This window comes from Alternaria rosae (genome assembly GCF_020736505.1).
Source record: "Alternaria rosae strain MPI-PUGE-AT-0040 chromosome Unknown BKA58scaffold_5, whole genome shotgun sequence".
Taxonomy (NCBI): Eukaryota; Fungi; Ascomycota; class Dothideomycetes; order Pleosporales; family Pleosporaceae; genus Alternaria; species Alternaria rosae.
In genome coordinates this window covers 600,580-614,845 of record NW_025763574.1, presented here as the reverse complement: position 1 = coordinate 614,845, position 14,266 = coordinate 600,580, and the positions used below count along the sequence as shown (strand labels likewise).

Below are 14,266 nucleotides of genomic sequence, written 5' to 3'. Positions count from 1 at the left end.
GTTAGCGCTGGCTGGCTGGCCCGAGCGCAGGAAAAAGTTCTAGCTGGAAAGCGCACTGCTCGAGCTTGCGACAACTCCCATCGCGACTTCCCACACCACGTCCAAATTCACCACGGAGGGTAGCTGCGTTTCGCGATCGCCATTGGACCTACCCCACGACCGAAAACAGCAAAATGGGTCTTTTTATCCTCTCGGAAACTTCGGCGGGTTACGTCCTGTTGAAGTCCAAGGACAAGAAGCTCTTGAGCGGAGACAGCAAAGACTCCTCTAGCATTGTCGAGGAGCTCAAGCTCAAGAAGTTCGCCAAATTTGGCAGCGCAGTAGACGCTCTCGAGCAGGCCGCCGCGCTCCACGATGGAAAAGTCACGCCTATGCTGTCGTCTCTTTTGGAGGACCTGAAGGATGAGACCAAGGCTACCTGTACGAACATCCTGAGATTGCGCAGTGAACATGGCAGCTAACACCTTCAAGTGGCCGTCGCCGACCCCAAGCTCTCCAACTCGATTGCGCAACTCCCAGGTCTCTCCCTCAAGACCGTATCAGACTCTTCTACCCAAGATGTATTCCGTGCTATCCGCGAAAACCTGACCTCGCTCCTTCCCGACCTACTTCCCTCTGAGGAAGCCGCGACCAGACTTGGTCTTGCCCACTCCCTCTCGCGACACAAGTTGCGCTTCTCGCCCGACAAGGTTGACACCATGATTATCCAATCCATCGCATCGCTCGATGTGCTCGACAAGCAGCTCAACACCTACGCCATGCGTGTCAAGGAATGGTACGGCTGGCACTTCCCCGAGCTCGCCAAGAGTAAGTTTCAGCCTTTTAGACGCCTGTTCCTCTGGATCCGTTACTGACGTTAGCGACAGTTCTCAACGACAACCTTGCCTACTCTCGTGTGGTCCTTAAGATGGGTTTCCGAACCAAGGCGCGTGAGAGCGACCTCTCCGAGATTCTACCCGAGGAGATTGAGGCGGCTGTCAAGGCGGCTGCAGAAATCTCTATGGGTACCGAGATCACCGAGGAGGATCTGGAGGCGACCTCAGCTCTTGCTGAGCAGGTTGTTGACCTCACTGAGCACCGTCAAAGCCTCGGTGCCTACCTTTCCAACCGCATGCAGGCTCTCGCTCCTAACCTTACTGCTCTCGTCGGTGAGCTTGTTGGTGCGCGCCTCATCGCCCATGCTGGATCCCTCATGAACCTCGCCAAGTCGCCTGGTTCCACCATCCAGATTCTCGGTGCCGAGAAGGCTCTTTTCCGCGCTCTCAAGACAAAGCACGACACACCCAAGTACGGTGTATGTATTTCTCTCCCCACATCGAATGCTTATACTAATTCTACCAGCTTATCTACCACGCATCCCTTATCGGTCAGGCCACCGGAAAGAACAAGGGCAAGATCGCTCGTATGCTCGCCGCCAAGTCCGCCTTGGGTCTCCGCGTCGATGCCCTGAGCACCTGGGGTGTATCGTCCGAGGACACCTCCAAGGAGCCCACCGAAGAGGAGAAGTCCCAGCTCGGTCGCGACGCACGCCTCACCATCGAGAGGAGACTACGCGCCCTCGAGGGCAAGCCGCTCAAGAGCATGCCTTCCGGCAACGCAAACGCGACAGCACTTGGTCAGAAGAAGTGGGAGGTCAAGGAGGCACGGAAGTACAACCCAGACGCAGATGGTCTTACTGGTGACGAGCCAGCCGCCGATGCGCCTGCTCCCAAGAAGTCGAAGTCGGACAAGACCAACGGTACACCCAAGAAGCTGGTACAAGAGGTCGATAGTGACGAGGAGATGGCAGATGCCAAGGACTCATCAGACTCCGAGTCGGAAGACAAGCCTGCCGCCAAGGGTGACAAGGCTGCAAAGAAGGCAGAGAAGGAGGCCAAGAAGGCACGAAAGGCAGAGCGCGCCGCAAAGCGTGAGGCCAAGGAAGCAAAGAAGGCTGCCAAGGAGGCAAAGAAGTCCAGCAAGGACAGCAAGAAGCGGAAAGCCGATGACGGTGACGAGAAGGTAGAGAAGAAGAAAAAGAAGAAGAGCAAGGACTAGATGCGTCGCGACCCCACGGAGACTTCTGTATCTGTAGCCATGTTCTTACAAAAGAGGGTACGGCGTTGAATAGGTTTGAGCTTGCTATGTTCAGGCGAGTGGCGCATGAGGGTTCGGCATCTGTAGTTCTACGTTTCAAGGTCCTTTTACGTTGCATGATGGGGATGCGGTGGATGGATACCCGCCAGTTGGTAGCATACAATCACATGTTCATAAACTTCAATCGTGTTTGTCTTGTTCACGTCTGCTAATATGTGATGACTGGTTCCATTAGACAGCTTCCATGCTGTTGACTTGCCTACCACATCGGTGCAGTGACAGATTCTTCTACCATGATATCACGAAACCTTCCTCCATTCCCTGTGTGTCGCTACATCTAACCCATCGTTCAGCACAGCCTCAAGCCTTCCTCTTGACCTTTCTCCTCTTCTTATTGGCACCTAGCAGCTTGTTCGCAATCTTCGGCATCTCCATGTCCTCGACTCCCTCGGGAATGTCGGCTTCTTCCTCGTCAAAGACCTGCTGAATAATAGCAAGAATATCATGTAGTTCGTCCTCAGTAAACCGTGTACCCGCCTATACGAATGTCAGCACGGGTAACGGCAGGAAAAACAAACTAGTCAGATAGATCTGATGTGGGGAAGCAATACCTCTTCAATAACCAACTCCAGCATAACCTGCGTTGTCGGTCTCAAATTATACAATTGAAGATACTCAGCCTTGTTCAACCGATACTTCGGCGCCAATGCACGGAACAAACTGTTTGGTCCACGATATAGCGTCCTAGGTCTCTCCGGATGCGCATCTGCTAAGGAGGAAGTCGTGTATTCTGCGGTTTGGAGGTAGGCGAGTCCCTTGTCAATGTTAGTCTCACATGTTCCTGCGAATAGGATGGGAAGATAGGGCGAGGGTGCGTACATCTCGCAATATGTGTGTCAAACCAGACGGCTTCTTGCGTTTCCGACCCGTTCCGTCGGCGCCGGTGTATTCTGCATCTTCTTGGCGGAGGTGCAGGAGAACTTCGTGGTTGGAGAGGAGGGCGGATTGGGGGGTTTTGATCTAGTGGGTGAGTTAGTGAACGGTGGTAGGGCGATGCTGAACAGAGTCTTGATAATGGCAGAGTGATCTTGTATAAGGAAAATGCTTAGATGCAGACATGAAATGTATGTCATGTGATAGGAAAGGTGGTCTGGAGAGATGGGACGCGAGCCTTGGATGGTGTTACCTACGTGCATCCTGATGATCTTGCGGCGCTCGCGCAAGCTTATAGACTGAAGATTTCAGCTGAGACTATCTTACAACCACAAGACTGCGTCGTATAGCAGGTCCTAGACTCGAAGCTGTATGCTCTCCTAGTATGCTGAGGTCAAGTTAGTTTTGTGAAGTCATGTAAACCCATCGTCCTCGCAAGGCTGTATCAAGATGACAGCAGACTCGAGCGAAGTGTGCGATCGATTATTGTCAAGTCACTCCTGCTCTTGTTGGACCCTCATCTTGACTATGACGGACGAAAGTGGCTAGCGCCATCGCAACACGTGAAGGGAACGCGTACCTGGACCTAGGTAATGAGTGATCGTAAGCTGAGACCAGGCTTGTGAGGATGAGGCAGCGTGTCTTTTGTTCGAAGCGGTGTGCACAGCTCAGGTGATGAAGTTCCGTCTACATATTGCGTGAGCCAGAGTGAGACCCGAAAGGTGAGCAAAGGGCAGTTTTTCGCGCTAGCGGCTTGGCAGGGCGAGGTTAAACTTGCCATTGTGGTAGCAACTTATGCATTTACATCGGGCTTGGAGGCACTGATTTGAGGATCGTTACTAGGTATTATTACTATGTCCACTCGTTTCCTTTTGAACTGTTCCAGACAGGACTCGCTCGTTCCATGCCGCTAACGCCGCGCAATGCTATGCGAAATATGAGATCATCACAACCAGGGATCATAATCTTCGTGTACACCCGTGACATCGTGGCCTCGCGCTCAATAATCAATCCCGTCATCTAGGCATGATGTTTCATCATGATTCTCTCTGAGCCTTCGCCACAGCCTTCGTCTTCTTCACGATAAAGACGCCGACTTCCACGCCCTTCGTGGGCTCACCGTTATGGTAGTCCCGTTCCGATACACCCTCGAGGACAGCCTGGATCAGGGTTGCAGCGCTCATCTCGGAGCTTGGGAGCTTTTTCGACTTGCTGAAGTACTTGGTGATTATCTCCCGTATACGCGGTTTTTCTTGCTTGATCCACCAATCGTCTGCCCAAGCCGACCGTTGCATGGAGATTCTCTCTTTTGCCGCATGAATCACCTCGTAGTTTGCTCTTTTCTCGGAACTGTTGTGTCGGTCACCCATGGCTCCGCAGAACTTCCTTACTTGCGCTTCCAAGTGGTTGTACTCATCCAGATAATTGACTGAACTCATCTGGCCCAGATTCCTTCCTAGCTCGGAGTGGAGATCGTGAACTACAGTTACGGTTCTTAGGAGTGGGTCAAGGATGGGTCCAAGATACTGCTGCATGAACGTCCTCGCACCTGTCCTCGTTGGATAGATGAATAGAAGAACACCATCGTCGCTTGAAAGCTCGATCATGCGGTCGTAGAGCAAGGATCGGCCTCGAAAAGTGAACATCTCGGCGAACTCGTTAGTATTGGTCGGTGGGATATATCGTTCTACAATCGAAACGTTAATGCTCCCAGGTGGCACGACAGGCCGAGGTGATGGAGGCAGGAGTTTCGAATCGAGCTGGTAGTCTGGAATAGCAACCGCGCTGTCAAAGACTTTGCTGGTAAAGTAAGAATCTCCTCCGACAGCAGGACCGGGCGTCGATGGAGGAGACTTTGGCAGATCCATGAGCGTGTAGCGACCAGGAAGCGCGTGGAATACATTGATCCACGAGGTTTGCGTTGATGATCTGTCATGAATCGAAGCGATGATTTGGCCGAAAATGTGACCTGATGTTGACGGACAAGGCAAGGCGTGGGATAGAATCTTGACTGAGTCCAACTCCAGACACCCAGACTCGGTTACTAAGCTAGTCAGTACACGAAAGTATGCGTCATTCAGGTGCAAAAGGTACTCACTGATAGTGCTTTTTGCCTCTTCTATCCAGGCTGCCATTCTCAGCGCGTCGCTGAACTCGTCGTTGAACTCTTCGTGGGTCGGTACGATTATGGGCGCTTGACTGGGAGCTGTAGCGCTGGCAGTGATGTTCAGATTTGGTGATACGCCTGGCTCAGAATTTGGAGGTGAACCCAGCCCAACCGTCCGTGGGTTCACAAAGGATCCCCAACTGATCGTCCCCGGTTCCGTATCCGAGGGAGGCGTGTGAGTGGACACAAGATGTCCAACGCGGGCTCTAGCTTCCTTGGGACTGGTAACGGGGGTATGACTGGCCCCGTTGGCGTGACTGAAGAAGTCAAGTGGTGGGCTGAGTGCATGGAGAGGGTCTTCTGGCTTCGACAGAGGTCCAGCGCCTAGTGGAGAGAAGGACTGATGTGCTTGCGGTGGGATACGATCAGGGTGGGGCGCAGCAATGCCTAGTACATCAAACGAGGGTAGACGCAGGTTGTGCGTGCTCCTAAGGACCGTGGATGTGGGAAGCGAGAAGTTGCTTTGAGGAAGATTGAGGGTCAGATCAAGCTGCGGCCGGTCCTCGATGGTGGGAGTCCTAAGAGGCTGGGGTAGGGCGGAAGGCAGCGGGAAGGGCTGCGGCAGAGAAGCGTCGAGAAACGAAGAGATGTCGTTGGGAACCGCTATGTCGGGGCATGGACCCGCATCTATGCCTTCATCCGGAGTGGGTGGGATGGAGTTGGGCTGGAGCGCTTGGTGGGAGTCTTGGTGAAAGCGAAGAGGGGCATTATCAGCGTCAGATTGCTGTAGAAGATGTGAAGAGGACTGGAAGCCCGTCATCATGACCAACGGGGTCTGAGATGTTTGATGGCAACGCGTACAATCACGCTATGCTGGGCAAGTGGGATGAACAGACGCACGGAGACGTGGCTGAAAGATCTGGCGTCCAGGTACAAACGCGGTAGCGCCGCGGCGGCAGTAACGGCCGCGTGGGAAGTATTGACAGGTGGAAGGGGCTGGCGGTAAACGAGTGGATGGTCGCCTGGGGAAGACGGTTGCTGGATCCAAGACATGAATGTAACAGCAGAACGACCAGGCCAACGCAGTGCGAGGGCCAGGTGGGCTAGGTTGGGTTTGCGGAGTGAATACCCGATGTTCGCTGCGGTTGCTGCTAGCGTGTTTTGGAGGGCCAGGGTCTCAGCAGCTGAAATCTAGACCTCGCGGCCACAGCAATTCACACCAGCGAAATGGCCTGATCGTACCCGGCGCTCCCTGCATACATGGCAGCCTGGCTCCATCACCAGCATGCCCATCCATCGGTCCTCACGGTGCCGTTATCTGGTTGTTTGCAGCGCCGACTGTTCGGTGGGTCGATTCCTTGCTGCACGACAAGCCAGGCTAGTCCTGAAGCTGTTTGATACGATTTGAACGCACACCTCCCGTGGGGAGCCAGCGTACACGAGTACGGCGCTGCACCCTGCCAATCGCCTACTAGAACGGAGCCAGTCTCTGCACAGCTCATGAACAAAACGCACGAGTTTTCAACTCGCTCCACACTCACCTACACTCACCTACGTTTTGGCGCGAGCTCACAGCGCGTGTCTCGACCTGGGCATGGGTCTGACAAGCCTTGAAGGCTATCTACCCACAGTCACACAGTGCAGCCACACTCAGCTGCCGCGACACGCTTTGCCCTACAAGGCGAAGGGCCATGCGAGTCTAGGCTTCCCATCGAGATGTCTCTTTTGGCGAGCGGATTCTTGATTGTCAGCATTCGAAAACCGTGAAAACTTCTTTTTAGCTGGATGCAGCTTAAGTTAATGATCAGCGCCATGCTACTCGTCACGGGACTTGCCGTTGCGCGCATTTTCATCTCGCCACTACCGAGTACAGGGTTTATTCCCATAGTTTACAAACGTAAAACTTCGCTATTAATTCTGCGACCGATCCACTCGTGCATTGGCTGTCAGATGTCAGACACTTTCACAACGTCCGTCAGACGATGTGCCTTGCTCATTACATGCGTCCAAGAACCAGTCGGAAACGTAATCACCATCACAAGCTTTTGCGCATGCGGACTACATCAGCTCACGATGAGCTCCGGGAACTTTTTACTTTGGCTTGATTCCAAGTACCCTCCCCTTAGCTCCACGCTGGTCCAGCTTTATTCCATCGAGACACGTCTCCGGCCGACCACTGTGCCACCATTGCCTTCACATACACTCAAGTATCAAACTATCAAGATTAGTACCAACTTAACACCGGAGTGAGACATGAAACAACATACCTGCCACTTCTGCAGTCCCTTGTCCCTTGCTCCAGGTGCACTTGCACTGGATTTTGATGCCATCTTCGGCTCATGCAGTTTCACGTACTCCTGCGCAAGCATAGGACATGCTTTCTTATGCGCCTTGTAGTGCGCCTTCTGGCAGTCTTTGTTGCAGTACGCTACACTGTGGCACTTGATGCACTGCTTAAGCGAGTCCGGAGACTTCCCGCATTGCGCACATGCCTGGGGCGGTGCGGACGCTGACGAGGTAGCAGACTCTGGCTGTGCGTTCGGTGATTGTGACGACGAGGCTGATGACTCTGCCTGTGTGGTAGATGCAACGTTTGAGTTGTTCGCCGAGTCGGCCATCTTCGAAATCGAATGAATGAGGATGTCTAGGTTGTCGTCGTAATAAGTACTATTTGCGGCTTTAATGTCGACGTGTTTCGCTGAGACTCACCTCGACAGATGCCAAAAGTTGAACGTGATCGACATTTTGCCTGCAGGGATGCATCTCAAGCGATTACACTAACCCGGTTCCGTGATAGCTTGGAAGACCCTCAGGTGTGTCCCGAGGTCGGTCGCGAGAGCCATCTACGCTCCCATAACATGTCCACCACACAAGACCATTTCTGACAAAGTCACCATCGACAAGAACAATGTATCGGTCTACTGAGAATGTCGCAACTCGGTGCAGTGGCTTGCAAGACAAATGGATTGCGAAGCTGCGCGAATGCACCGAGTCACTGGCCATCAGCTTGCAATGCTCATTTCATCATGTTGAATATAGCATCTCTCAAGAACTTTCGATGCAGTTTATGACGAACATTTATAAGTCTTTCAGCGAAGAGATCCGTTCCTTCTTTCGGTCACACACTCCTTTGCCAATAAATATCACCGACCCGTCACTCTTGCCGTCTTGAACCCAACCAGACGAGAGGATGAGAAGCCCAACAGGCTTTCACTCCTCAGTTGGTATACTCATAATGGGCTCAAGCTTTGGACAGTGAGGTCGACTTTGGGCCTGTGGGTGCTTCATTCACAGCGCTCTTGCCCAGCCCTGAAGTATTATAAGAATTGTACCAAGCACTGCCGTACCTCTTCTCCACACCAACATACTTTGACAACAATTTTCAGGCAACTATCCATAACTCACACAGAATTCATCAGCGTTACCAAGATGTCTCACCAGCAGAACGATGATCAAACATTCCAGCCGTCCCGCGGTGGCTCACACAGCAGTGGTGGATGGATGTTCCAAGCGATGCATGTTGCCATAACAGAGTTAACGTCTCTGCATAATGAGCTTGACGCGGGATCGAGCAATGAGAGTAGCTATGGGCCTCCCCCGGCTAAGATCGAACGATACATAGTATTGTCCAGCTCCGAAAATCTTCATGGTTCCGAGTGCGCTATCTGCCAGGAGGACTACGATGACGATCAGCATGTGGCTATCAAGCTTCTAGGGACAGGCTGCAGTCACGTTTTTGGAAGAAATTGCTTGCAAGATTGGGTCGATAGCGGTATGGACAACGCCCATTACTGTCCTAGTTGTCGACAAAGCATACATGGCGCGCTTAGTGTACTACCTCTATGGCAGCTAGATGCTGAAGAGGAAGGAGAAGATGAACAAGAAGAGGAGGAAGAAGAAGCCATGCCGGTCGCCAGCATGCAAGAACGTGAGGAAGAACGCGATAGGCAGTGGGCCAAGGTATTTGAGGTTAGCAAACTTTTGCAGGAACTGGAAACAGTCCTTGTTCCCCAAGTTGACGCCGGGAATGAGGCGAGCCTGGCTTCTCAAGTCGTACTCACCCAACGAGCTGTTCAGGATGAGGACCACGCCCTTAGAGAAACAGTTTCGAACCTTACAGATCAATGTGTGTTTCTCAACGAGCTCAGGCGTCGCGCCTAGCAAGAGGAGAGGAGGAATAGGGAATTACGGCGCGCTGAAATGATGCTATGTTCATCTCGTTACCGTATGGTATAGGGAAGGCAAGAAAACCTAATGAGAGATTGATGAAACCTCGAGCCAGTCAATATCGCGATGTCTGTTGCCTCGTTGTCTCCAAGGCTATCATCCTATTCGGTCCCAATAAGAAGAATCACTTAGTGAGCTTACGAAGTGCTTCAGTGTGTCGAGATATTCCTACCATCATAGGTAGTTCAAGAGATATATGAGTAACATCAATGTCGAATAGTCGCTGGTAAGCGTGATTGGAGATCACATGCACCCATCCGTTAAGTATGTGTTTACAAAGAGATGAGATTGTGAAAGCGCACGCGGTAGTACCGCTCAGCAACCGCTAATTGCCAAAGGCAACCAAATCGCTGAAGTGGCATGTGTGACGGCCGCTCGTTACATAGATCCCATTGCTATCCGGCGGGGTTTCTTCGGATTGTCCAGGTCCTGTCTACGCCTTCACCATAGTCTCTTGTCCCTTACAAAATGATATCCCCCATCTATTCCGGAGTCCAATCGTGCCCAAGCCCGTTGATTCAAGCAAGTTCAATACCATGGGAAAATGATGACGGCCGTATATGTGTGCTTTCTCAAGCCAGTCCATATCTGGAGGCAATCATACCTACGCTTTGCGCTCGGGCCGCGACTGTTGAGGTGGTTCGGAGAAAGCATCAGACTGCTGCTTTCGCCTCGCTGCATTCTCCCTCTCTTTGGATCTGAGCGGTGGAACTACCCCGCACTGTCCATTTTCGCACGTGTTGTTTGCCCCGTTTGAGGTACCTTGTCGATTGATTGGGAATTTTCCGGTAAATCGACCATCGAAATCTAGATACTGGGAAAGTCTCGAGGATGCACGCTGACATTCTGCTCGCTCTGCTGCGATCTTAGCTTGAAGCTCACGATATGTATATACCCGCTCTTTGCGTCAACTCCCGCGGTATTGAGTGTTTCGGGACGCAGTGGATTGCCGAGCCGCAGGCGAATGGGGACGATTGGTACCAGTGTAAGGCCGTCGCGTACGCTCTAGCGGTGGTACTGGATTTGTGTCTCTCCTGTTAGGTACTGGAATGGTTTCGCCAGGGTGCTCTGGTACGAAAAGTGAAAGCCCAAAATTGTTGGCTCGCAGAGTGTTTGTGGCCTCTTCTACCAAACACCGACTCTGCGCTGAGAAGCTCTCATACTCGGCTTGGAACCATACAGCGCGGCAGAATGGACAAAGGTTTGCGTTGTCTTGGAACTTGCGACGGGAGACAATCTTTTTGAGGCATTTGCAACAGAGCTCGTGGTTGCATTGGGTGGGTGGCCGCAGGACGATGCCCATTGCTTGGTGACTATAGCGATCGTACTCCTCTATGTATATCGGGCAATATGCTTCTTTTGGTGGATCTCCTTCAACACAAGTTTCCAAGCAACGGCTTCGGAATGCGTCGAAGGTCAATGGGGCTGCCATGTTGGATGTTTCCAGCGGTTTTGCTCGCGTGCGTCTGGATAACTGAGTGTAGAACAGCCGTTGCAGTGGTTTGGAGGGGTTTAGTTGGTATTGGGAGAAAAGATAAGTCGTCGAAGTAGACGGATGGGTCTTATGTACTCAGATGAGTTTGCGCGGTCCTAGGTGAGAGATGCAGAGCCCTCATGGACCTGGGGGAGGTGTGTGGAAGACCAGTGACGTAATCTGTTCTTATTGGGACTATTCTATGACAAAGTACAACACAGGTGGCATGAATGCTAAAACTTCTCTATAATGAAATACACTCGTCACTTCTTGCCCACCTAACAGTGAAGATATAGAGCCTAATAACATAACTTTATTAACCCAACTGACTTCCATCCAGACATGCGTACAAGACGTCGATTCTTCAGCTTTCGCCTACTGTTTCGACAAAATCAACAATTGGAAGATTGAGAACCTGTACAGCGATTAGCCTGTGTCGTCTTAGTCCCGCGTAATATACTTACAGCACGCTAACGATGAAAAGATACCCTTTGTCGACATATGCAAAAAAGACCATGCAGACCGTGATCGATAGGTTCATCGATGCCATGACAATACCCTTGACTAAGGCGCCTTCGTGCTGAGAAATCATGTACTTCATGATAGCAGGCACTAGACCAGCGATCACAGCTGTGAAGTAGTAGGTGTACATCTTCATAGCAGCATCATGGATTGTTGGTTTGCCGCTAACTTTGTCGGTTTTGAGGAATCTTCCGAAGATATTGATTATGATAAGCGACCGCTCGCAGACCCACAGAGTAAAGAAGTCGCCATATTCGCGGGACTTGAGCGGGATCAGGTCCGTGGCTGCACACTGCACGGGGGAACCGTAGATTTTTCAGCGTCGGGCTCTGAGGACTTGACGTGTCGATGTTTCTGTAAGAACAGCGCAGTATAATCTGGAAGTGCGTGCTGGCCGACTGTGTGCTCGCTGAGGTATTTCTCCGGATCGTACTCATCACATATAGCTTGATGAACGTGTCCATTTGGGGCGGCGTTGACCCGATGATGACTTGCAAGAAGTGGACATGTCGACATTGTGACAGTATACGGTCTACCGATATTGTGAACAGTTGACGCGACTCGATGATCCAAATGAATCAGTGGTATCAATAGACTTGGGCGTTTCTGTCTATAGAAAGGAGTTGTCGCGGCTGCATTTATGTGGACGAGCTACTTTGCAAACGTAGCAACAATGTGACATCGCTAAAATCGTTGGCCTTGGAAAGATTCAAGATCGACAGTGATAAGGCATGGAAGAGGCGATCCTGGCGCATATTGCGCCCATCACAGCTAGATTCTCGTGAAGTTGCGACGTAGGGGTGAGCCCAGATCCTGTCATGAGGGTGGCTCTGACAAATCGACTTTAACCTCACGTGAAGAGAGCCTGGCTCCGGGCGCCGCGTGCCGTTGAATGCATTTGCCCTGCATCAGCTGCATGCGCTGTTCAATCGGTCCTGTGAACAAATCCGGCTTCATTGGTTATGACGGCGTCGCCATTGGTCTTGGCCTTCTGACTCTGGAAGAAAATAGTCGGAGGCCAGGGAACTGCTTCACGGTATGTGCAAACAGATCAATATCACAAACCCAGATGTTGCTGGTGTAAGTATGCTGCTTCGGTGTGGGGCACTTCCACCTGGCCCCGCCATCATGATTATTTTGAGGCCAATTTCATAAGTCAACGAATACGGTTAGTCCTGCATGAGCAAGTCGCCAGTGCGGTTGCACACTGAAGAAGGTGGCAGAAGGTAGGTGAAGCTCGATGAAAGATGTGGAAGGATGCGGCATCTGACCACTCGTATTGGCATGCCAACGTAGCTTCTTTGCCGAACCTCGTGGATGATGACAGCTAAAGTATCATTGTGCACGTTCACGGCTGTTCAAAGGTGACAAAAGAGTGCGAGGTGACAAAGTGCGGATGGAAGAGATTGGTGACATCATACATAGAGTGGGCAGAGCTACCCGAACCCAGCCACGTGCCAGCCTTCACACATTGTCCTGGGCAGCGACCACTTGTCGCATGTCCCAACAAAGCGCATCATTAGTTCCTCAGTCACTTAAGCAACACTGGCATCATTGTTCGAGCCGACTTCTGACTTTGTGTGAAGCTTGGGCAACTAGCTAGATGCCAAGGTCATATTGTGGCATCATCTTGATATCCCATGTGCTCTTTGTCTGCCTATTGACAACACAATGAAGCTATTCAGTCTATAGGAAGGTATGTACTTGATACTGCACAAGCTTCTCTAGGCTCTATGCGCTTTGCGTCGAAGTCCACTACACTAGCAATAGTCTACCTGTCGTCACGCCCCCACGTCAGCGCTCTCTATATCACGGAAAGCTCGATTATGACGAGTACGGACTTCGCCAAAGGTCCGTCGTAAGAAGATTCGTATGCACAAGTACAGGAGTCGAATGTGTCTTAGTAGACGTCAGCCTACGCGAAGTCCGACGCCCGTGCAGCATACACATCCTTGGCGACTACATCGATTCGAGCGGGATTAGAGGAAACATGTAGACCACAGAGCATAGTAGCAGTCCGGGAGAGAGTTTAGATCTGACGAGGTGAGTTGTAGATACACGTGTTGTCACAAACCATGAGCGGACTATACTAGGTACGCGTACAGCGGCCTGCTTGGAGCAGCGGAAGGCGTCTGAGGGGCGCATACTCAGTATGCTCTTTGGCTTGCTGGATGTGTAAGACATCTGCGAGTTTACGCGTCGAAACACTGTCCTCTGTCCATCCAGCCTCAAGTCGACGTATCTCAACCAGGCCCGAAGGACTATATATCCCCATCCTCCTCATGCTACCCATCACCTCACCGACCACCAACTTCTGCCTTCACTCCAAGTACTCTCTTCCTTCAACATCAGCATGAAGTCCCTCTTCTTCTTCCTCTCCCTCCTCCCCAGCTCTCTTGCCCTCGTCGCCCCCCTTAAACGCCTCACCCCCGACATCCGTCCCCGCAACGCACACTGGGGAACAAAGTCTTGGTCCGGCACCAATACCATCACCGTTACATCAACCCTGACCGTTACCGTTACCGTTACCGCTTTCCCCACTGCCAACGGAACCTTCCCCAATGTCACTACCACGGATGTGAGTGGGCCGGCGACCTCCAGCGATGATCTTGCGCCGATCACGTTGATTACACTGCCTACTGGGGTGGCTGCGACTACGGGGTCAAGTGAAGGTCTTGCGCCAGTTACGTTGATTACTCTTCCTACGGCTACGGATGGTGGGGATGGTGCTGCTGCGCCTACGCCGAATGATCTTGAGCCGGTTACGTTGATTGATATTAGTACTGTTACGCCTATCTAGATGAGTATAAGATGAGGGGGTGGGAGTAAAGGGGAGGCAGTAGTGTTTGGCGTTGGGTTGATGCGGTCGTAGAAATTGCAGATAGGAGACTGATCTAGTTCGTTTCGAGAAGGGAATCGTTTCGATG

The 14,266-nt window shown here is 51.8% G+C and overlaps 8 protein-coding genes across 8 annotated transcripts; 3 read left to right on the top strand and 5 right to left on the bottom strand.

The window, feature by feature from the left end:
* The first annotated feature begins 79 nt into the window (after window positions 1–79).
* BKA58DRAFT_338510 (uncharacterized protein) lies at window positions 80–2,258 on the top strand. Its single transcript, XM_046168290.1, has 4 exons — window positions 80–420; window positions 472–807; window positions 867–1,294; window positions 1,342–2,258. Exons 1-4 carry the CDS (start codon window positions 174–176, stop codon window positions 2,035–2,037), a joined length of 1,707 nt encoding a protein of 568 aa, XP_046024983.1. The 5' UTR covers window positions 80–173; the 3' UTR covers window positions 2,038–2,258.
* A 178-nt stretch (window positions 2,259–2,436) lies between these two features.
* BKA58DRAFT_401695 (RNA polymerase Rpb4-domain-containing protein) lies at window positions 2,437–3,272 on the bottom strand (the record flags this gene model as incomplete). The annotated part of the gene is made up of 4 exons (XM_046171686.1): window positions 2,437–2,613; window positions 2,688–2,891; window positions 2,956–3,096; window positions 3,267–3,272. The coding sequence occupies 4 exons, from the start codon at window positions 3,270–3,272 to the stop codon at window positions 2,437–2,439; spliced, it is 528 nt and encodes a 175-aa protein (XP_046024982.1).
* A 480-nt stretch (window positions 3,273–3,752) lies between these two features.
* BKA58DRAFT_171648 (uncharacterized protein) lies at window positions 3,753–6,053 on the bottom strand. The gene is made up of 2 exons (XM_046165187.1): window positions 5,108–6,053; window positions 3,753–5,053 (listed from the first exon to the last, which is right to left on the bottom strand). Exons 1-2 carry the CDS (start codon window positions 5,937–5,939, stop codon window positions 4,047–4,049), a joined length of 1,839 nt encoding a protein of 612 aa, XP_046024981.1. The 5' UTR covers window positions 5,940–6,053; the 3' UTR covers window positions 3,753–4,046.
* An 809-nt stretch (window positions 6,054–6,862) lies between these two features.
* On the bottom strand, window positions 6,863–7,828 carry BKA58DRAFT_384449 (uncharacterized protein). Its single transcript, XM_046170266.1, has 2 exons — window positions 7,384–7,828; window positions 6,863–7,331 (listed from the first exon to the last, which is right to left on the bottom strand). The coding sequence occupies exons 1-2, from the start codon at window positions 7,732–7,734 to the stop codon at window positions 7,320–7,322; spliced, it is 363 nt and encodes a 120-aa protein (XP_046024980.1). The 5' UTR covers window positions 7,735–7,828; the 3' UTR covers window positions 6,863–7,319.
* A 717-nt stretch (window positions 7,829–8,545) lies between these two features.
* On the top strand, window positions 8,546–9,277 carry BKA58DRAFT_457473 (uncharacterized protein; the record flags this gene model as incomplete). Its single annotated transcript, XM_046174632.1, has 1 exon — window positions 8,546–9,277. The coding sequence occupies one exon, from the start codon at window positions 8,546–8,548 to the stop codon at window positions 9,275–9,277; it is 732 nt and encodes a 243-aa protein (XP_046024979.1).
* Window positions 9,278–10,250: 973 nt separating this feature from the next.
* On the bottom strand, window positions 10,251–10,775 carry BKA58DRAFT_401691 (uncharacterized protein; the record flags this gene model as incomplete). Its single annotated transcript, XM_046171685.1, has 1 exon — window positions 10,251–10,775. The coding sequence occupies one exon, from the start codon at window positions 10,773–10,775 to the stop codon at window positions 10,251–10,253; it is 525 nt and encodes a 174-aa protein (XP_046024978.1).
* A 417-nt stretch (window positions 10,776–11,192) lies between these two features.
* On the bottom strand, window positions 11,193–11,855 carry BKA58DRAFT_401690 (uncharacterized protein; the record flags this gene model as incomplete). The annotated part of the gene is made up of 3 exons (XM_046171684.1): window positions 11,193–11,232; window positions 11,282–11,447; window positions 11,633–11,855. 3 exons carry the CDS (start codon window positions 11,853–11,855, stop codon window positions 11,193–11,195), a joined length of 429 nt encoding a protein of 142 aa, XP_046024977.1.
* Window positions 11,856–13,200: 1,345 nt separating this feature from the next.
* On the top strand, window positions 13,201–14,139 carry BKA58DRAFT_420740 (uncharacterized protein; the record flags this gene model as incomplete). Its single annotated transcript, XM_046172750.1, has 1 exon — window positions 13,201–14,139. Exon 1 carries the CDS (start codon window positions 13,693–13,695, stop codon window positions 14,137–14,139), a length of 447 nt encoding a protein of 148 aa, XP_046024976.1. The 5' UTR covers window positions 13,201–13,692.
* Between the last annotated feature and the right edge of the window lie 127 nt (window positions 14,140–14,266).

What these genes read in the sequence shown, in the direction of transcription:
- BKA58DRAFT_338510 (XM_046168290.1), top strand. Translation starts at nt 174, where the DNA reads ATGGGTCTTTTTATCCTCTCGGAAACTTCGGCGGGTTACGTCCTGTTG. An exon ending in CTTCCCCGAGCTCGCCAAGA is followed by an intron (nt 808 to 866) that starts GTAAGTTTCAGC and finishes CGTTAGCGACAG; the next exon opens with TTCTCAACGACAACCTTGCC. An exon ending in ACGACACACCCAAGTACGGT is followed by an intron (nt 1,295 to 1,341) that starts GTATGTATTTCT and finishes TAATTCTACCAG; the next exon opens with CTTATCTACCACGCATCCCT.
- BKA58DRAFT_171648 (XM_046165187.1), bottom strand. Translation starts at nt 5,939, where the DNA reads ATGATGACGGGCTTCCAGTCCTCTTCACATCTTCTACAGCAATCTGAC. An exon ending in AGAGGCAAAAAGCACTATCA is followed by an intron (nt 5,054 to 5,107) that starts GTGAGTACCTTT and finishes TGACTAGCTTAG; the next exon opens with TAACCGAGTCTGGGTGTCTG.
- BKA58DRAFT_384449 (XM_046170266.1), bottom strand. Translation starts at nt 7,734, where the DNA reads ATGGCCGACTCGGCGAACAACTCAAACGTTGCATCTACCACACAGGCA.